Raw genomic sequence first — 23,285 nt, forward strand, 5'->3', positions numbered from 1 at the left:
CGTGCACTGCCACCAATGTAACAGCGAAATGTGCTAGATAAACAACCCATCAGTCAAAACAAATGAAGTACAGCGGGGAATGGACCATACATAGGAGGCAGAGATATATGGATAAAAATACAACGGATTCATCCAGAATATAGTAATAATTTAAAGCCAATCAATAAAATCATCTGTTCAGCCTTCTCCAGGTATAGTCTTGGAATATGTCTCTTTCCTCCAGAGGTTTTAACAGGCTAAATCCACCGCATACAGAGAGTGAGTTGGGAGCGAAAGAGGCTTATTCGTAAGATGGAATCTCTCAATCGGATAGATGAATCTCGGCACACCAGAAAGAATAAGATAAACTATAAGAAAAGTAAGAGACATGACTGGATAAATAACAACATAAAAAAATAAATAAAAACAATAAAAACAAATCCCAGCTTCAGGAACGACCTGTACCAATGGAATAGAGGTCGAAACATAAACCTGCTGGTTTCAGGACCTGTGACCTGATCTGCGCATGCGCCGGCATTGCCGCTGGTCATTGGCCGTTTCCGGACATGTGAGACGTCACATGTTCAGGGTCCGGCCCCTTTTAAGGTCCTTCTCGGCCCCTCCAGTCTATCCCCTTGAGAAAGCTGTGTACCGCGTAAGCGAAACGCGCGTCGGGGGTCTTTCTTTTTCCCGGTCCCAGCCTGGTGTCCTGGTGTGCCCACCGTAATCAGTGGTAAGCATTTTTGGCGGTGTCTATCAGCAGTGATCGCGATCACTGCACTACACTTATTGAGCCATATGGCACCCTGCGGTTACATTCATTACTAGTCTGCAGTCCAGTGCAGACAATTTGACCATTTGGGCCCCGTTCACCAGTGGGATGTTCTGTCCTCATCCTGTATGCATTTTATATGTAGGTCTTTAATGATTTTTCGTATCTATGTAAATTGATGATCGTATTTATACATTGTACATTTAATAAACTTTGATACCCAATATACTCCTTTACCCTCCTCATTTTCAGCAGTTATATGGAGTGGGTGGCCTTTTGAGTAGGCCTGGGGTTGTTTTGCATTATTATGTGTTAATTCACCCCTCCCTTTGCCGGCTTTCGGTAATATGTTTTCTGGTTGTACTATAATCATTGTATCTGTGTTTATCACAGTTTTTTCCAGATTCATCATGGATTTTAGAGCCCGCGACTCCACCTGGCTGGCACAAATAGACAATGCACTTAAGGATGGTTTGGATGGGGGTCCGGATGGACTGGGAGGGGATTTACAGGACACTATAGCTAAGTTTAAGGAGCTCCTCCGCAAAAGAACCAGAGTATGGTGGAATCATGCATATTTCGAGAAGTATCTTGAAGGGAAATTAATTCCCCGTGGATTAAGAATACATGTGTTCCCGTCTTTCCCCATCCCAGAAGGGGATTTTAAGGAAAAGTGGGAGGAGTTATCCAATACATGTTCTCTGGGCTATATTGCGCTCCTTAGGGATATGGATCTGCGCACACTGAACAGCATTGAAACTGAAATCGATTCTATTCAATTAAATTTAAAAAGGGAGTTGTCCGTTGAGGCACTCAATAAACTGAATGATACCATCGATGTGGATCTTCAGAAGTGGGCCACTGATATTCAGACTAACAAAGCGAGGAAGTTTAGACGTGATGTGCGGGACAAACAGACTGCGAACGTTTATAAATGGCGGGGCCAGGGTGAACGCTCCCGCTCCCGTTTTAGAGATTTGTCAAGTTCAAGATCAAGGTCACGATCTGTGGCATCTAATATCTCTCGAGATGTGCCACAATCCCAGACATCCGAAAATCAATCTGAACCCACAACCTTGCACAACAGAGTCATCACTAGACAGACTGCCAAAAATAAAAATTCAGCTGGCAGACATCAAGGGACGGGTGCCCAGGGGGGTCTCCAGGTATTGAACCTTTCCACAAGAACGTTTACCCCCACACAAATTGAGTTGTTAAGTAGGGGCCTGACTTTTTCTCCCACCCACCCCTTTGATTTTTTTACAGCGTTAAAAGACCTCCACCTTTTTTCAAGGAAGTTGATCCTGCGTAAATTACATCATAAGAGTCAGGATCCTACTGACCCTCTAACTGAGACGGAGAAGGAAACATTACGGATCTTGGAGGAATTGCTGGATGAACAATCCGCGACACCTCAAGGTAGGTTTCCACCTGCCATCATGCCCAGATCAGCGAAGTTTCCCCCCTTGTCACTCTGCCCAGCGGTGGATTTATTCACCAAGATGGTTAGTGCTGACCTCAAAAAACTTTCGTCTAAGCGTCGTTTTGACAATCTAACACATAGTCAGCGTTCTGCCATCACAGAATTACAATCTTACACCGATGTGGTATATAAATCAGCTGACAAGGGGGGAAACATCGTTATCTGGCCATGTAATAAATATGAAAAAGAGGTGTATCGCCAGCTTAGGGATATGGTCACATATACCAAACTGACCTACAACCCGATGTCTTCCTTCTCGTCTCAGTTGCAGGTGATACTTATCCATGCATTGGAGGAGGGCATTATTAACAAAAAGGTGTGCGAGGGACTATCAGTTAGGTTCCCTAGGATCCCCACCTTTTATCTTTTGCCCAAGGTCCACAAGGACGCCGTCAACCCCCCGGGACGTCCGATCGTGTCGGGCATTGGCGGTTTATGTGATCCGATCTGTAAATTTATAGATTTTTACCTTAAACCTTTGGTCGAGACCCTTCCGTCATATGTTAAGGACACGACGGACGTCCTTACTAGGGTTGACGGCGTTCTTGTGGACCCAGATGTCCTCCTGGTTACTGCGGATGTGCAAACTTTGTACACCTGCATTGATCACGAGCATGGCCTGGAGGCCGCCCGCCTCTTCCTCGGAGCCTCCGACCTGGACGGCCCTCTATGTGATTTCATCCTCGAGTTGCTGCGCTTTGTCCTCACACATAATTTTTTTGTCTTTAAAGACCTTTACTACCTTCAGAAGCGTGGCACGGCCATGGGTGCGGCCTGTGCCCCCTCGTACGCCAATCTCTTCCTGGGGCACTGGGAGAGATCTTTGTTTGGCGACGGGGGGGCCCAGGCCGCCGACCATGTGCTGTGCTGGCTCAGGTATATAGACGATATTTTGTTTTTGTGGGGGGGCACTGCGCGGCAACTCGAGGACTTTATGAATCAACTGAATGACAACCCGTTTAATATCACGTTAACGTATCAATATGATGCAAAGCGAGTCGACTTCCTTGACGTCAGTCTGGAGATTGACAGTACACGTCGTATCCAGACTGATGTCTTCAGGAAGCCGACGGCCGTTAATGCTCTGTTACGGGCTGATTCAGCACATAATCCAGCAACAGTTAGGGCCGTCCCGGTCGGACAGTTCTTGAGGATGAGGCGGATTTGTTCCACAGAGGACACCTTTCAGGCCCAGGCCGTATCTCTTAAAGCCCGCTTTGAAGCACGCGGCTACAGTCGCAGGTGCATCAAGCGTGGCTATGACAGAGCCAGGAGGACTCCTCATAGAGATCTTCTCTACAATGTGGGTCATAGAACTAAGAGCAGGTTGGGGGATTCAAAAATAAGATTCATTACCACATACAACCATGAATGGGTTAATATGAGGGAGATTTTGGCCCGTCACTGGCCCATTCTGGGTACTGAATCGTCCCTGGGCCCCGTACTTGGTGACTTCCCTTCGATGACAGCAAGGAGGTCCCCGAATCTCAGCAATATGCTCGTTCGAAGCCATTATGTGCCCCCTGCCAGTAACCCCTTTGGTTCTAGGGGTCCAGTCCTTGGCTGCTTTCAGTGCGGCCATTGTTTGGCTTGCGCCAATATCATCCGGACTACTTCTTTTACATCTTCCGACGGTAATAGGACATTTACCATCAGACACCACATATCGTGTAGTACGAAAAATGTGGTGTACTACGCTACGTGTAGTTGCCCTCTAATTTATGTGGGTCTCACGTCAAGGGAGCTCCGCACACGCACTAGAGAACATGTGCGGGACATCCAGGCTGCCAGGACTGTGATCGATGCCTCTCTCCTGAAGACAATCCCGCGCCACTTCAAACTTTTCCATGACTGTGACGCGGGGTTGCTTCGGGTTAGAGGCATCGACTGCGTCCATTTGGGCGCGCGCGGGGGCGATTATAAGAAGTCACTGGCACAACGTGAAGCAGGCTGGATCGTTAGGCTGAATACAGTCGCTCCTAATGGTCTAAATGAATCGCTTAGCTTTGCTTCATTTTTATAATGCTTCATTTGTGCGCAGATAAGTCTTACATCATATATTCCCTAATATGGTTTTTTGTATCCCTTCCCCTCCCTTTGCCTCTGATCCTCTATTATGTTTCGACCTCTATTCCATTGGTACAGGTCGTTCCTGAAGCTGGGATTTGTTTTTATTGTTTTTATTTATTTTTTTATGTTGTTATTTATCCAGTCATGTCTCTTACTTTTCTTATAGTTTATCTTATTCTTTCTGGTGTGCCGAGATTCATCTATCCGATTGAGAGATTCCATCTTACGAATAAGCCTCTTTCGCTCCCAACTCACTCTCTGTATGCGGTGGATTTAGCCTGTTAAAACCTCTGGAGGAAAGAGACATATTCCAAGACTATACCTGGAGAAGGCTGAACAGATGATTTTATTGATTGGCTTTAAATTATTACTATATTCTGGATGAATCCGTTGTATATTTATCCATATATCTCTGCCTCCTATGTATGGTCCATTCCCCGCTGTACTTCATTTGTTTTGACTGATGGGTTGTTTATCTAGCACATTTCGCTGTTACATTGGTGGCAGTGCGCGTGCGCTGATCCGACTCACCGGTTCCTGGTCCAGGGCGGTGTCTATTAGGCCTCCCTGGTGTGACCGGGGCTTACCCTCCCCCGTGCACACGTGGTGACGCTGGACGCTGCTGCTGGTTTCAGGACCTGTGACCTGATCTGCGCATGCGCCGGCATTGCCGCTGGTCATTGGCCGTTTCCGGACATGTGAGACGTCACATTTTCAGGGTCCGGCCCCTTTTAAGGTCCTTCTCGGCCCCTCCAGTCTATCCCCTTGAGAAAGCTGTGTACCGCGTAAGCGAAACGCGCGTCGGGGGTCTTTCTTTTTTCCGGTCCCAGCCTGGTGTCCTGGTGTGCCCACCGTAATCAGTGGTAAGCATTTTTGGCGGTGTCTATCAGCAGTGATCGCGATCACTGCACTACACTTATTGAGCCATATGGCACCCTGCGGTTACATTCATTACTAGTCTGCAGTCCAGTGCAGACAATTTGACCATTTGGGCCCCGTTCACCAGTGGGATGTTCTGTCCTCATCCTGTATGCATTTTATATGTAGGTCTTTAATGATTTTTCGTATCTATGTAAATTGATGATCGTATTTATACATTGTACATTTAATAAACTTTGATACCCAATATACTCCTTTACCCTCCTCATTTTCAGCAGTTATATGGAGTGGGTGGCCTTTTGAGTAGGCCTGGGGTTGTTTTGCATTATTATGTGTTAATTCACCCCTCCCTTTGCCGGCTTTCGGTAATATGTTTTCTGGTTGTACTATATTTATTGTGTCCTGCTGTCTCAACTGAGTTAGATTGATTGGTAACGAGAGGGGGAGAAACACCCTTTAAAAAAAAAAAAAAAAAAAAAAGAGATCTAAGAGCTAGCCTTCTATAAATGTAGACATAGCTTGGGGATGCATTCATGCAGGGGTGAATTTGTGCACTATTATTCGTGTAGTTTTATTCAAAGTATTTTTTTCTAAGTATGCGGCAGTTATAACATGGCAGTTAGACAGGGCAGGAGACAGGTAAGACAATCTAAACCTATTCCCTATTCACTTGAAACAGAACAAATACACACCATATGTATCTGTATAATCTATATCCTGGCTGCTGCATTCACTCACCGCCCTTGCATAAACTCTTTAAACTCCATCCATATCGGCCCCTCTGTCCTTGCCTCTCCTATGTATAGCACTCATGCTCTGTTCACATTGCTTAACAGCGCAGATCCATTCAGTCCCACCATCCAACACAAGAAACGCTCTCACAAATCACTTAACCATCTGCTCACTCTTTCTATCTTTCTCTCCTTCTCCTAGTCGCTGGAGACATCTCTCCAAACCGCGGCCCCCCATGTTATAGCCAGTCAAACCTCCCAACTGCTACACCCAGAAACCCCTCTAACCTTATTAATATTCCATGCATGCCTTCTGTCTCTTTCAATTGTGCTCTTTGGAATTCTCACTCTGTGTGTAATAAACTCTCCTTCATTCATGACTTCTTCCTTTCTAATTCTCTTAATCTCCTGGCTCTTACTGAAACCTGGATCCAGCAGTCAGACACCACCGCTGCTGCTGCTCTCTCATATGGTGGACTACACTTTTCTCATACCCCAAGATCAGACAACAGAGCAGGTGGAGGCGTTGGTCTGCTCCTTTCACCCAAATGTACCTTCCAAGTTATCCCCCAAGTACCCTCACTTGTATTCCCTTCCTTTGAGGTCCATGCTGTCAGACTCTATGTCCCCTTCTCCATGCGAGTGGCGGTGGTGTATCGTCCTCCTGGCCCCTCTCATCAGTTCCTGGATCATTTTGTCACCTGGCTTCCACACTTTCTCTCCTGTGACACCCCCACCCTTATCATGGGTGATTTCAACATCCCCATTGCTTCTCCCCTCTCCCCATCTGCTTCTCACCTTTTATCTCTAACCTCCTCTTTCGGCCTCTCGCAGCATACTAACTCTCCAACGCATGAAGATGGAAACTCCCTTGACTTGGTCTTCTCCCGGCTTTGCTCAGTGGATGATTTCACAAACTCCTCTCCCACTCTCTGACCACAACCTTCTTTCATTCTCTATCAAGAACTGCCATCCCGCTCAGGTCACCCCCACTTTCCACACTTATAGAAACATACAGGCCATTAACACCCAGAAACTTATGAAGAACTTGCAGTCCTCATTGGCCCCAATCTCCTCTATCTCATGTCCGAATTCTGCTCTGAAGCATTACAATGAAACCCTGCAAAGTGCCCTGGATGAAGCTGCTCCTCCTATACATAGAGCAACTCGACACAGACGGCGACAACCGTGGCACACGCTGCAAACACGTTTCCTGCAGCGGTGCTCCAGGTGCGCCGAACGTCTGTGGAGAAAATCTAATCTACCCGAAGATTTCATCCATTATAAGTTCATGCTAAAAACATACAACTCTGCCCTTCACCTCTCCAAACAAACCTATTTCAACACCCTCATCGCCTCACTGTCCAATAACCCTAAACGTCTCTTCGACACTTTCCAGTCCCTACTCAACCCAAGAGAGCAGGCCCCAACCACAGATCTCCGCGCTGACGATCTGGCCAATTACTTCAAAGAAAAAATTGACCACATTCGACAGGAAATCATCTCCCAATCTCTTCATACCAGGCACTGTCCTCCCTCCCCCACTGCATCTAGTTCACTCTCTGACTTAGAACCAGTTACAGAAGAAGAAGTAAGCAGGCTCCTTGCATCTTCTCGCCCGACCACTTGCACCAGTGACCCCATTCCGTCACATCTCCTCCAGTCCCTTTCCCCGGCTGTCACCTCTCACATAACAAAAATATTCAACCTTTCCCTCACTTCCGGTATTTTTCCCTCCTCATTTAAGCATGCCATCATACATCCATTACTTAAAAAGCCCTCCCTCGACCAAAACTGTGCCGCTAATTATAGACCTGTCTCTAATCTTCCCTTTATCTCTAAACTCCTGGAACGCCTGGTCCACTCCGTCTTACCCGCTATCTCTCAGATAACTCTCTTCTCGACCCTCTTCAATCTGGCTTCCGCTCTTTACACTCTACTGAAACTGCCCTCACTAAAGTCTCTAATGACCTACTAACAGCTAAATCTAATGGTCACTACTCCATGCTAATTCTCTTGGATCTTTCCGCAGCATTCGACACTGTGGATCATCAGCTCCTCCTCGCTATGCTCCGCTCCATCGGCATCAAGGACACCGTTCTCTCTTGGTTCTCCTATCTCTCTGACCGATCCTTCACTGTATGTTTTGCTGGTTCCTCCTCCTCTCACCTTCCCCTTACTGTTGGGGTTCCTCAAGGATCAGTCCTAGGCCCCCTCCTCTTCTCTTTGTATACTGCCCCTATTGGACAAACAATCAGTAGATTTGGTTTCCAGTACCATCTCTATGCTGACGACACCCAATTATACACCTCTAATCCTGCTTTCACTCTGACCTTCTTAGAAAACACCAGTGATTGTCTTACCGCTGTCTCTAACATCATGTCCTCCCTCTATCTGAAACTGAACCTGTCAAAAACTGAACTCCTCGTGTTCTCTCCCTCTACTAACCTACCTTTGCCTGACATTGCCATCTCCGTGTGCGGTTCCACCATTACTCCCAAGCAACATGCCCGCTGCCTTGGGGTCATCCTTGATTCTGAGCTTTCATTCACCCCCCACATCCGATCACTGGCTCGCTCTTCTTATCTGCATCTCAAAAATATTTCTAGAATTCGCCCTTTTCTTACTTTCGACTCTGCAAAAACTCTTACTGTCTCACTTATTCATTCTCGTCTGGACTATTGTAACTCTCTACTAATCGGCCTCCCTCTTACCAAACTCTCCCCGCTCCAATCTGTCCTGAATGCTGCTGCCAGGATCATATTCCTCACCACCGTTACACCGATGCCTCTACCTTGTGCCAGTCATTACACTGGCTACCCATCCACTCCAGAATCCAGTACAAAACTACTACCCTCATCCACAAAGCACTCCATGGCTCAGCACCACCCTACATCTCCTCTCTGGTCTCAGTCTACCACCCTACCCGTGCCCTCCGCTCCGCTAATGACCTCAGGTTAGCATCCTCAATAATCAGAACCTCCCATTCCCGTCTCCAAGACTTTACACGTGCTGCGCCGATTCTTTGGAATGCACTACCTAGGTTAATACGATTAATCCCCAATCCCCACAGTTTTAAGCGTGCCCTAAAAACGCATTTGTTCAGACTGGCCTACCGCCTCAACGCATTAACCTAACTATCCCTGTGTGGCCTAATAAAAAAAAAATAAAAATAAAAATAAATAAATAAATAAAAATAAAAAACATTATCAGGGTCCTCGCATCGTGTTCTCATACACTTTATGCAGTCAATAGCACTCTGTGTCTGTACTGCTACATACTTAGGCTGTTAACTGGTTCATGCAGCTTTACATGAACACCTGAGCCTTACACTATGGCTGGTCCAAATAACTAAAGCAATTGTTACCATCCACCTCTCGTGTCTCCCCGTTTCCTCATAGTTTGTAAGCTTGCGAGCAGGGCCCTCATTCCTCCTGGTATCTGTTTTGAACTGTGATTTCTGTTATGCTGTAATGTCTATTGTCTGTACAATTCCCCTCTATAAGTTGTAAAGCGCTGCGGAATATGTTGGCGCTATATAAATAAAATTATTATTATTATTATTATGCACCCAGCTCTCCAGCCTGCTCTCCTGCCTTGTCTGTCTATGAAGTGCACATAGTACATCACCCAACTTTCCACACAGACTTTCCTCTGCTCCTAGCATTCACATGGTATACTTTTTAGCTAACCCCAGCTTACCCTGTGTTATTTATGACCTTATTTACTCTGGCTTGATTGTATGCATCTGGTCCACCCTTAATTCTCTGACCAAGATGAACAGAGACCACTCCTCTCTGCTTCACACCTGAATGCACTTAGTTGTACATATATTGCATAGTACAAGTCTGCAATGACTTTAGTCTGCTGTGTGATTCCTATAAGTGTGTCCTAGAAGTGTGAAGATTAATTTAGAATTAAAACCAGAATTGAACCAGAAGGGAACTGAAGGTAACTGGCAAGTCACTGTAAACAATGTTTCTGTTTGTTTTCACTTTCACCCCTATAATTCTTCATTTTCTGCAAACTCCCCTAATCCTTACTCCTAGTAAAGAACTGTTCATCTCCTCTTCAATCCTCCCCATGCATCTCACCTCCTCCTCAGAACTGTTCCTCAACATACAATCCTCTGTCTCCAAGCACAGACAGCCACCTCACGCCCTCTCCTGCTCCCACCTGCTAACACTTTCTCTGCTCCTTCTCACTGCTGGTGAGATCTCTCCAAATCCTGGTCCTCCTCACCACATCCCCACAGTCAGCTCTACCTCCCATACACGCTCTATCACAAATTTCCGTAACCTCTCTAACGTTATACACATTCGCCCAGCCCCCACTTCCCCAGTCCCACTATCAGGAGCTCTGTGGAAGGCTCGCTCTGTCTGAAACAAGCTTTCCTACATCTATGATCTTTTTGTTACTACCAAACTTTCCTTCCTCGCCATCACGGAAACCTGGCTCACCCCTTCTGACACAGCCTCTTTTGCTGCACTTTCCTATGGTGGCTTCCATCTTTCTCACACACCCCGCCCCAGCAGCAAGCATAGTGGAGGAGTTGGTTTTCTCCATCAGATAACTGCTCCTTCACCCTAATCCCACTGCCACCCTCTGTTACCCTCCCTTCCTTTGAGGTGCACTCTGTGCGCATCTATGCCCCCACCAACCTCCAACTGGTTGTCATTTACCGCCCCCCAGGGCCAGCCACCACCTTCTTTGACCACTTCACCACCTGGCTACTTCATTTCCTTTCTGCGGACATCCCCACTATCATCATGGGTGACTTCAACATCCCCATTGATACTTCCCTCTCAGCTGCCACTAAACTTCTATCTCTCACTTCCTCCTTCGGCATCACTCAATGGTCTTCTGCAGCCACTCACAAAAATGGAAACACATTGGACCTCATCTTCACCAACCTCTGCTCCCTATTTAACCTCTCTAATTCACCTCTTCATCTTTCTGACCACAATCTACTCACATTCTCTTCCCTCTCCACTTCTTGTCTACAATCCCCACCCCACAAACTTGCACACCCTCGCAGAAATCTTAAACACCTTGATCTACATTCACTCTCTGAATCCCTCCTCCCTCTCACAGACATAATTTCCCTACACAATGCGGATGACGCTGCCGCTCTATATAACACCACAATAGCTGCAGCTTTGGAATCTCTTGCCCCTCTCACACATACCAAAGCTCACAAAATCAACAGACAGCCCTGGCACACCAGTCTGACCAAAGAACTGAGGCGAGCTTCCAGGGCTGCAGAGCGGAGATGGAAAAGATCCCACTCCAACGAGCACTTTATCACATTCAAACAGTCCCTCACTACTTTCAAGACCACACTCGCCACAGCTAAACAAACCTACTTCTCATCTATCATATCCTCCCTGTCTCACAACCCTAAACAGTTATTCAACACCTTCAACTCTCTCCTCCATCCCCCAGCACCTCCTCCCTCCCCACTCATCTCAGCTGAAGACTTTGCCTCATTTTTCAAGCAGAAGATTGAGAACATCAGAGCCAGTTTTAGTCGACAACCCCCAGAGCCCTTCCTCCCAACTACCCAGCCCTCCACCTCCAAAACCAACTTCTCCACTATTACAGAAGATCGACTCTCCACTCTACTCTCAAGATTGCATCTCACCACCTGTGCACTTGACCCGATCCCTTCCCACTTCATCCCAAACCTCGCCACAGTCTTCATCCCAACCCTAACCCATCTCTTTATCACTAACAACTGGTGTTTTCCCCTCAAGCTTTAAACATGCCTCAATCACACCTATCCTTAAAAAGCCCTCTCTTGACCCATCCTCTGTATCTAGTGTAGCATAGCGCCTACTATGGATGTCTTTCTTGAAAAGTATAATGTTACAGGGTATATACACTAGATTCCTTGATAGGGCGTTGATCCATGGAACTAGTCTGACTGCCGTATGTGGAGTCGGGAAGGAATTTTTTTCCCCAATGTGGAGCTTACTCTTTGCCACATGGGTTTTTTTTGCCTTCCTCTGGATCAACATGTTAGGGCATGTTAGGTTAGGCTATGGGTTGAACTAGATGGACTTAAAGTCTTCCTTCAACCTTAATAACTATGTAACTACTATGTGTCTTGGGGGACACTCGCTTGGCACGGGATTAACGCACTCGGGCACGGTTTTCTATCAAAAACACAGTCTCTAAGGTTTATTTCGCACAACATAAACCACATCCACAGGAACTTAGTAACAGCTTGAACAGTATCTGGACATATTCAACTTTACCACAGTTCGTCTCTGACCCCGGTCAGCATTACACATGGTTTTCAGACCGTTACCTGTTGTGAATTTGCTTTTTGCTCCCTCTAGTGGTTACTAGTTTTTTGACTCTGGTTTTTCTGTCATTCCTTTATCCGCACCTGGGTCGTTAGTTAGGGGTGTTGCTATATAAGCTCCCTGGACCTTCAGTTCTATGCCTGGCAACGTAGTTATCAGAGCTAGTCTGCTGTGCTCTTGTCTACTGATCCTGGTTCCAGTTATATCAGCTAAGTCTGCCTTTTGCTTTTTGCTATTTGTTTTGGTTTTGTATTTTTGTCCAGCTTGTTCCTAAACTATATCCTGACCTTTGCTGGAAGCTCTAGGGGGCTGGTGTTCTCCCCCCGGACCGTTAGACGGTTCGGGGGTTCTTGAATTTCCAGTGTGGATTTTGATAGGGTTTTTGTTGACCATATAAGTTACCTTTCTTTATTCTTCTATCAGTAAGCGGGCCTCTCTGTGCTAAATCTGGTTCATTTCTGTGTTTGTCATTTCCTCTTACCTCACCGTTATTATTTGTGGGGGGCTTCTATCCAGCTTTGGGGTCCCCTTCTCTGGAGGCAAGAAAGGTCTTTGTTTTCCTCTACTAGGGGTAGCTAGATTCTCCGGCTGGCGCGTGTCATCTAGAATCAATGTAGGAATGATCCCCGGCTACTGCTAGTGTTGGCGTTAGGAGTAGATATATGGTCAACCCAGTTACCACTGCCCTATGAGCTGGATTTTTGTATTCTGCAGACTTCCACGTTCCTCTGAGACCCTCGCCATTGGGGTCATAACAGTTTGCCAGGCCAGTATTAAATGTTTAATGCATTGCAGAAGAGGGATTATAAGAAAGAAGATTCTGAGGTTTTTTTTTTTTTTCTTCTTCCCCTTTACCTCAGAGTGGCTATGCTTGCTGCAGACATGAATGTCCAGACCTTGATTACAAGTGTGGACCAGCTGGCTACTCGTGTGCAGGGCATACAAGACTATGTTATCAGAAATCCTAGGTCAGAACCTAAAATACCGATTCCTGAACTGTTTTCCGGAGACAGGTTTAAGTTTAGGAATTTCATGAATAATTGTAAATTGTTTTTGTCCCTGAGACCCTGTTCATCTGGAGACTCTGCTCAGCAAGTAAAAATTGTTATTTCGTTCTTACGGGGCGACCCTCAGGATTGGGCTTTTTCGCTGGCGCCAGGAGATCCGGCATTGGCTGATATTGATGCGTTTTTTCTGGCGCTCGGTTTACTTTATGAGGAACCCAATCTTGAGATTCAGGCAGAAAAGGCCTTGCTGGCTATGTCTCAGGGGCAGGACGAGGCTGAAGTGTATTGCCAAAAATTTCGGAAATGGTCCGTGCTGACACATTGGAACGAGTGTGCACTGGCCGCTAATTTTAGAAATGGCCTTTCTGAAGCCATTAAGAATGTTATGGTGGGTTTTCCCATTCCCACAGGTCTGAATGATACTATGGCACTGGCTATTCAAATTGACCGGCGGTTGCGGGAACGCAAAACCGCAAATTCCCTCATGGTGTTGTCTGAACAGACACCTAATTCGGTGCAATGTGATAGAAAAACCGCAAATTCCCTCATGGTGTTGTCTGAACAGACACCTGATTTAATGCAATGTGATAGAATCCTGACTAGAAATGAGCGGAAAATTCATAGACGCCGGAATGGCTTGTGCTACTACTGTGGTGATTCTACACATGTTATCTCAGCATGCTCTAAACGTATAGCTAAGGTTGTTAGTCCTGTCACCGTTGGTAATTTGCAACCTAAATTTATTCTGTCTGTAACTTTGATTTGCTCACTGTCGTCTTATCCTGTCATGGCGTTTGTAGATTCAGGTGCTGCCCTGAGTCTTATGGATCTGTCATTTGCTAAGCGCTGTGGTTTTACTCTTGAACCATTAGTAAATCCTATTCCTCTTAGGGGTATTGATGCTACGCCATTGGCAGCAAATAAACCGCAGTATTGGACACAGGTTACCATGTGCATGACTCCTGAACACCGCGAGGTGATACGTTTCCTGGTTTTACATAAAATGCATGATTTGGTTGTTTTAGGGCTGCCATGGTTACAGACCCATAATCCAGTCCTGGACTGGAAGGCTATGTCAGTCTCAAGTTGGGGCTGTCGTGGTATTCATGGGGATTCCCTGCCTGTGTCTATTGCTTCTTCTACGCCTTCGGAAGTTCCTGAGTATTTGTCTGATTATCAGGATGTCTTCAGTGAGTCTGAGTCCAGTGCACTGCCTCCTCATAGGGACTGTGACTGTGCTATAGATTTGATCCCAGGCAGTAAATTTCCTAAGGGAAGACTGTTTAATCTGTCGGTACCTGAACATACCGCTATGCGTTCATATATCAAGGAGTCTCTGGAGAAAGGACATATTCGTCCGTCTTCTTCCCCTCTTGGTGCGGGATTCTTTTTTGTGGCAAAAAAGGACGGATCTTTGAGGCCTTGTATTGATTATCGGCTTTTAAATAAGATCACTGTCAAATTTCAGTATCCTTTACCGCTGTTGTCTGACTTGTTTGCCCGGATTAAAGGTGCCAAGTGGTTCACCAAGATAGACCTTCGTGGTGCGTACAACCTTGTGCGCATTAAGCAAGGTGATGAATGGAAAACCGCATTCAATACGCCCGAAGGTCATTTTGAGTACTTGGTGATGCCTTTTGGGCTCTCCAATGCGCCTTCAGTTTTTCAGTCCTTTATGCATGACATTTTCCGGAAGTATCTGGATAAATTTTTGATTGTTTATCTGGATGATATTTTGGTTTTTTCTGAGAATTGGGATTCGCATGTGGAGCAGGTCAGGTTGGTCTTTGGAATTTTGCGTGAAAATTCGTTATTTGTCAAGGGCTCAAAATGTCTCTTTGGTGTACAGAAGGTTCCCTTTTTGGGGTTCATTTTTTCCCCTTCTGCTGTGGAGATGGACCCAGTCAAGGTCCGAGCTATTCTTGATTGGACTCAGCCCTCGTCAGTTAAGAGTCTTCAGAAGTTCTTGGGTTTCGCTAACTTCTACCGTCGTTTTATCGCTAATTTTTCTAGCATTGTGAAACCTTTGACGGATATGACCAAGAAGGGCTCCGATGTAGCTAACTGGGCTCCTGCTGCCGTGGAGGCTTTCCAGGAGTTGAAACGCCGGTTTACTTCGGCACCTGTTTTGTGCCAGCCCGATGTCTCACTTCCCTTTCAGGTTGAGGTGGATGCTTCAGAGATTGGAGCAGGGGCCGTTTTGTCGCAGAGAGGCCCTGGTTGCTTTGTTATGAAACCTTGTGCCTTTTTCTCTAGGAAGTTTTCGCCTGCCGAGCGAAATTATGATGTGGGCAATCGGGAGTTGTTGGCCATGAAATGGGCATTTGAGGAGTGGCGTCATTGGCTCGAGGGTGCTAAGCATCGTGTGGTGGTCTTGACTGATCACAAAAATCTGATGTATCTCGAGTCTGCTAAACGCCTTAATCCGAGACAGGCCCGCTGGTCATTGTTTTTCTCCCGCTTTGATTTTGTTGTCTCGTATTTACCAGGTTCGAAGAATGTGAAGGCCGATGCTCTTTCTAGGAGCTTTGTGCCTGACGCTCCTGAAGTCGCTGATCCTGTTGGTATTAAGATGGAGTTATCTTGTCAGCTATTTCTCCGGATCTGCGACGTGTGTTGCAGAGATTTCAGGCTGATAGGCCTGAGTCTTGTCCACCTGACAGACTGTTTGTCCCGGATAAGTGGACTAGCAGAGTCATTTCCGAGGTTCATTCCTCGGTGTTGGCAGGTCACCCAGGAATTTTTGGCACCAGAGATCTGGTGGCCAGGTCCTTTTGGTGGCCTTCCTTGTCAAGGGATGTGCGGTCATTTGTGCAGTCCTGTGGGACTTGTGCTCGAGCCAAGCCTTGCTGTTCTCGTGCCAGCGGTTTGCTCTTGCCCTTGCCTGTCCCGAAGAGACCTTGGACACATATCTCCATGGATTTCATTTCTGATCTTCCGCTATCTCAGGGCATGTCCGTTATCTGGGTGATATGTGATCGCTTCTCCAAGATGGTCCATTTGGTTCCTTTGCCTAAGCTGCCTTCCTCTTCCGATCTGGTTCCTGTGTTTTTCCAGAACGTGGTTCGTTTGCACGGCATCCCTGAGAATATTGTGTCAGACAGAGGATCCCAGTTCGTTTCCAGGTTCTGGCGATCCTTTTGTAGTAGGATGGGCATTGATTTGTCGTTTTCGTCTGCTTTCCATCCTCAGACTAATGGACAGACGGAGCGAACCAATCAGACTTTGGAGGCTTATTTGAGGTGTTTTGTCTCTGCTGATCAGGACGATTGGGTGACATTCTTGCCATTGGCTGAGTTTGCCCTTAATAATCGGGCTAGTTCCGCCACCTTGGTTTCGCCTTTTTTCTGCAACTCTGGTTTCCATCCTCGCTTTTCTTCGGGTCATGTGGAGCCTTCTGACTGTCCTGGGGTGGATTCTGTGGTGGATAGGTTGCAGCGGATCTGGAATCATGTGGTGGACAACTTGAAGTTGTCACAGGAGAGGGCTCAGCGCTTTGCCAACCGCCGCCGCGGTGTGGGTCCCCGACTACGCGTTGGGGATTTGGTATGGCTTTCTTCCCGCTTTGTTCCTATGAAGGTCTCCTCTCCCAAATTTAAACCTCGTTTTATTGGGCCTTACAAGATATTGGAAATCCTTAATCCTGTATCTTTTCGTCTGGATCTTCCTGTGTCGTTTGCTATTCACAATGTATTTCATAGGTCCTTGTTGCGGCGGTACATTGTGCCTGTAGTTCCTTCTGCTGAGCCTCCTGCTCCGGTGTTGGTTGAGGGCGAGTTGGAGTACGTGGTGGAGAAGATCTTGGATTCTCGCCTCTCCAGGCGGAGGCTTCAGTACCTGGTCAAGTGGAAGGGCTATGGTCAGGAGGATAATTCCTGGGTGGTCGCCTCTGATGTTCATGCGGCCGATTTAGTTCGTGCCTTTCATGCCGCTCATCCTGATCGCCCTGGTGGTCGTGGTGAGGGTTCGGTGACCCCTCACTAAGGGGGGGGTACTGTTGTGAATTTGCTTTTTGCTCCCTCTAGTGGTTACTAGTTTTTTGACTCTGGTTTTTCTGTCATTCCTTTATCCGCACCTGGGTCGTTAGTTAGGGGTGTTGCTATATAAGCTCCCTGGACCTTCAGTTCTATGCCTGGCAACGTAGTTATCAGAGCTAGTCTGCTGTGCTCTTGTCTACTGATCCTGGTTCCAGTTATATCAGCTAAGTCTGCCTTTTGCTTTTTGCTATTTGTTTTGGTTTTGTATTTTTGTCCAGCTTGTTCCTAAACTATATCCTGACCTTTGCTGGAAGCTCTAGGGGGCTGGTGTTCTCCCCCCGGACCGTTAGACGGTTCGGGGGTTCTTGAATTTCCAGTGTGGATTTTGATAGGGTTTTTGTTGACCATATAAGTTACCTTTCTTTATTCTTCTATCAGTAAGCGGGCCTCTCTGTGCTAAATCTGGTTCATTTCTGTGTTTGTCATTTCCTCTTACCTCACCGTTATTATTTGTGGGGGGCTTCTATCCAGCTTTGGGGTCCCCTTCTCTGGAGGCAAGAAAGGTCTTTGTTTTCCTCTACTAGGGGTAGCTAGATTCTCCGGCTGGCGCGTGTCATCTAGAATCAACGTAGGAATGATCCCCGGCTACTGCTAGTGTTGGCGTTAGGAGTAGATATATGGTCAACCCAGTTACCACTGCCCTATGAGCTGGATTTTTGTATTCTGCAGACTTCCACGTTCCTCTGAGACCCTCGCCATTGGGGTCATAACAGTTACCCATTGGCAACCTTCACGGGTTCCTGGACACCCTTTGGCCTCAGAGGTGCCCCAGACACAATGTCTCGCTCTTCTTTTCACTCTGACCCCTGTCAGTACAACACTGTTCCTTCCCGTTACCTGTGGGTGCCGCACAGGTTCTCGGATACCTCTCTTCCTTAGAGGCATCCTGCAGACATTCACACTCTGTCTTTCCTTTTCTCTGACCCCGGTCAGTACAACACGAATCTCTATTCGTTACCTGCCATTGCTGCACAGGTTCTCGGATACCTCTCTTCACCAGAGGCATCCTTCCGACATTCTCATTCTCACATACTGACCCCAGTCAGTACAACATGGATCTCCATCCATTCCACAGTCTGGTCTGTGCGAGGTCCAGAGCCCCCGCCATGTGCTCTTCAGGGAGCCGACACTCCCAACACATGGGGCTCTTTCCAGGACCTTCCAGCACAGACCATCCAGATCCACACTCAGAGCCCATGTGACCAGACCTCAGTCACATTATATGCTACTAACCACTCCCCTAGATGGGAGTGTGTTTGGCTAGTCTGACCCTCCAATCTCTCAGAACTAGCACTGCCAGCCTCCCTAGCTAAACAACACCATTCACATGTAGGACTACAGGTCCCAGAACATCCTGGCTTCAGGCTGACAGCGCAGAGTGTCTCCCTCTGCGACACACACACACACCGGCCATTCACCATAATGCCAGACTTTGACTCATCACCACACTTTTATCTGTGATTATCATGCACTCCTATGGCCTCCACATGCCTCTATGCACATGCTGGGAAGCTCTTACAGCGCACCCCAGCTGCCACAGGGGTCACTACACCACACTAGCTATCGCCCTATATCACTTCTCCCCTATGCCTCAAAACTACTGGATCAACACGTCCATCTTGAACTGTCCTCCCATCTATCTTCCTGCTCCCTTTTCGACCGCTTACAATCAGGCTTCCGGTCACACCACTCCACTGAAACTGCCCTAACTAAGGTCACCAATGACTTATTAACCACCAAGAGCAAGCGACACTACTCTATCCTCCTCCTCCTGGATCTGTCCTCTGCCTTTGACACAGTGGACCATTCCCTATTACTACAGATCCTCTCATCCCTTGGCATCACATACTTGGCCCTATCCTGGATCTCGTCATACCTAACTGACCGAACATTCAGCGTCTCCCATTTACACACCACCTCCTCACCTCGCCCCCTATCTGTCGGAGTCTGGCCAAGGTTCAGTTCTAGGGCCCCTGATCTTCTCCATTTACACTTTTGGCCTGGGTGTCATGAGGGTACTGGGTAGACTACGACTGATTACCCGGGCCCCTGCAATATCCCTCAGACTAGGGGAAACTCTGTCTGTCCCTCTCCCAGAATTTACACTGATGGTGTGCTTGTCTGGCCCACCAGGCCTGACCCTGACTCCTGTTTCAGTCCTATGCTGAAACCTCCACCCGCCACTCAGTGATAAGACCACACACCAACCCCTACAGAAAGCACAGACAGGGAAAACTAAAAACGCACCACGCCGCAGACACACAGGAAAATACTATAATGTGCACAGGGCAAAACAAATACAAATATAGGAAGGAGAAATATGATAAAGGATAATACACCACCAGATACGATATTTCTTCTCCTAGACCACCACTCCAGACCGAGATCACCAGACACAAGACACAACCTATAATCGGCGACGCCCAAAGTCTTGATGACTATTTAAAGGCCATGGGCGTGACCCAGCCTCCAACCCAATTACCAGCTAGATTAACCGCGGACAACCTGGATAAAGTCTAGCCGGCGCCACTGAGCATATAGTGGACGAATGTGGAATTACCGCTGTCTTCGGATGCCTTAGTGTGAATAGCATCCAACATGACAGTACCCCGCCTTCTACGAGGGACCCCAGGGCCTTCACGACTTATAGGATCCGGCTTGTCTGGATGGCGGTGGTGAAACATACTGACCAGCTGTTCCGCATGTATGCCCAAAGTTGGTACCCAAGACCTCTCCTCCGGCCCATAACCACGCCAGTGTACCAGGTACTGTAATGTGCGGCGCACTATACGAGAGTCAACCACCTTGGAGACTTCAAACTCCAAATTGCCATCCACCAAGACTGGAGGTGGCATCGGCGCCGCGTCCACGGAACCCACCACCTTCTTTAAAAGAGATCTGTGAAACACATTGTGTATCTTATATACCGTAGGAAGCTCCAATCGGTAGGCTACCGGGTTAATGATGGCGGCAACCCTATATGGACCAATAAACCTTGGGATGGTACTTTGAGTTTTATGTTTATTGTTGACAACCACACCCAATCACCCACACTCAGGTCCGGACCTGGCACACGTCTACTGTCAGCCACTTGTACCTTGCACCCACGCTCAGCAAGCGCTGTTTCACTCTCCTCCAAACGGATGACAGTTGTGCTCCTAGCTGGTCCTCCTCCGGAACGCCAGCAGAGCCACCCTGACGCAGAGTACAAAATTGAGGATGGTGCCCGTAAACACAAAAAAACGGAGACTCCCCAGATGATTCCTGGCGGTGATTATTAATGGCAAACTCAGCCACAGGAAGGAACGTCGACCACTCCTCCTGGTTGTCAGAAACAAAGCAGCGTAAGTACTGCTCCAGATCCTGGTTCATACGCTCGGTCTGACCATTTGACTGAGGATGAAATGCCGAAGAATGCGACAACTTGATCCCCAGCTGTGAGCAAAATGCTTTCCAAAACTTTGCCACAAACTGTGTACTCCTATCAGACACTATGTCAGACGGGACCCCGTGAAGTCTGACCACCTTCTGAACAAATACCTGAGCCAGAGTCTTCGCGTTAGGCAACGAAGGCAAGGACACAAAGTGTGACATCTTTGAGAGCCGATCAACAACCACCAAGATGACCGTGTTCCCAGCTGAGGAGGGTACTTCTGTAATAAAATCCAGGGAGATCTCCGTCCATGGCCTACTGGGTACCCCTAAAGGATGTAATGAGCCAGCAGGACGGGAGCGAGGCGTCTTAGCCCTAGCACACGTGGTACATGCTGATACGTACAAGACCACATCCTGTCGGATTTTTGGCCACCAAAACCAACGCGACACCAACTCCAAGGTACCCCTGGATGGCCAGCCAGAACAGCATCATGATGCTCACTAGGGTTGAGCGACTTTCATTTTCTTAAGATCGAGTCGGGTTTTGCGAAACCCGACTTTGTCCAAAGTTGAGTCGAGTGAAGTCGGCCGATTATCGCGAAAAGTCGGGGATCGACCGAAACATGAAACCCAATGCAAGTCAATGGGGAAGCATAGTCGGCAGTGAGTGGAGGCCAGGAAAACACCTACAGTGCCCATTTTAATGCCCAAAACATCCATTCTTGTTTCTGAAGCTTGTCAATCTTAATTAACTTTATAATAATAGTTGGGCATTGGAAATTGGGGGTCATTTGGCAAAAGTTGTGGGGGGTAGGGCTGGTTCAAGGTTTTAGTGGGCCCAGGATACGTGGACTACGTCACGGCGGTGGAGCAGTGAGAGGTAAGTATTTCAACTTTGCAAGTGCTGTGATCCTGAGCAAGCAGGGAGGCCCACTTGTTCGCATTGGCACTGGCACAGGGCCCCTCAAAGTACGGTGGTGTGTTTGCACGGCGGGGGCGCCTCCCACCGGCAGCGACACTTTTGCGTACTCTGAGGGGCCCTGTGCCTGTAACGTCGCCAACGAGTATGCCCCCCTACCTGTTGAAGAAACCTGCACTTTCATCTGCACCTTCCTCTTTGTCCCTGTGTAAGGTGGTATAGTATGCGGGAAGGGGAACCTGACTTTCAGCAGGGTCAGATTGTGGCTGTGTAGCGTGCAAGGGGAATGTAGTGGTCTGGGTCAAAGTACCACAAGACTCATCTAGCACCGGCTGGGCAATGGGCAGGATAAGGCGGAAACACTGATATAGGCCCAAATAATAAAGTGGGTAAAATGCAGGTCAAAACTGGTAACAGAACTAACCAGGTGGCATTGCTTAGTTCAGTGGAGTAGAAAACCCAGGAGCAGCAGACAGACACCATTAGTAGGGCCGAACCACACTAGTAGGCCCTATGCAGTTTAATATTACAAATGAAGGCCGAAAGCCTGAAGATTAAAGGTCAGGAAAATAACACAGGACAACACCAAGGTGCGGCACACACCGTTACTAGGCCCAACCAAAGTAGTAGGCCAACTGCAGTTTAATTATTTAAAATGTAAGCCGAAAGCCTGAACATTGAAGGTCGGGACAACAAAACAGGAGAAAACCCAGTAGCGTCAGACACCGTTTTAAGGGCCCAACCACACATTTTAAAAACAACTACTTAATGAGAGCTTTAAGATTGAAGCTCAGCTTTATACAGTGGAGGACAACACCATGGAGCGGCACACACCGTTAGTAGGCCCCAACCACCAATTTTTACCAACAAATACTTAATGAGAGCCTGAAGGTTGAAGCTCAGATTTATACAGTGGAGGACAACACCAGGGAGCGGCACACACCGTTAGTAGGCCCCAGCCACCAATTTTTACCAACAAATACTTAATGAGAGCCAGAAGGTTGAAGCTCAGCTTTATACAGTGGAGGACAACACCAGGGAGCGGCACACACCGTTAGTAGGGCCCAACCAAAGTTGAAGGCCAAATGCAGTTTAATATCTGCTACTATAGGCCGAAAGCCAAAAGATTGAAGCTCAGCTTTATACAGTGGAGGACAACACCAGGGAGCGGCAGACACCGTTAGTAGGCCCCAACCACCAATTTTTACCAACAAATACTTAATGAGAGCCAGAAGGTTGCAGCTCAGACAAGGAAACCTGGAGGAGAACACCCAGGAGGAGGAGAACACCCAGGAGCGTCAGACACCGTTAGTAGGCCCCAACCACCAATTTTTACCAACAAATACTTAATGAGAGCCAGAAGCTTGAAGCTCAGCTTTATACAGTGGAGGACAATACCAGGGAGCGGCAGACACCTTTAGTAGGCCCCAACCACCAATTTTTACCAACAAATACTTAATGAGAGCCAGAAGCTTGAAGCTCAGCTTTATACAGTGGAGGACAACACCATGGAGCGGCACACACCGTTAGTAGGCCCCAACCACCAATTTTTACCAACAAATACTTAATGAGAGCCTGAAGGTTGAAGCTCAGACAAGGAAACCTGGAGGAGAACACCAAGGAGGAGGAGAACACCGTTACTAGGCCCCAACCCAAGTATTATTACTGTAATCATGAAGCACCAGTAATTCTATTAATGGTGAGCAGGTAATCCATAATGAC

The 23,285-nt window shown here is 47.4% G+C and overlaps 1 protein-coding gene across 1 annotated transcript in view; it reads right to left on the bottom strand.

Moving 5' to 3' along the window:
* Positions 1-4,585: 4,585 nt before the first annotated feature.
* The window catches only part of LOC143796732 (uncharacterized), a 612,535-nt gene continuing 593,835 nt past the window's right edge, over positions 4,586-23,285 (bottom strand). The window contains exon 3 of the mRNA XM_077281044.1: positions 4,586-4,594. Within this exon, the coding sequence (XP_077137159.1) occupies positions 4,586-4,594 (9 nt within the window). The remainder of the gene's footprint in view (positions 4,595-23,285) is intronic.

This window comes from Ranitomeya variabilis, chromosome 1, assembly GCF_051348905.1.
Source record: "Ranitomeya variabilis isolate aRanVar5 chromosome 1, aRanVar5.hap1, whole genome shotgun sequence".
NCBI classification, from domain to species: domain Eukaryota; kingdom Metazoa; phylum Chordata; class Amphibia; order Anura; family Dendrobatidae; genus Ranitomeya; species Ranitomeya variabilis.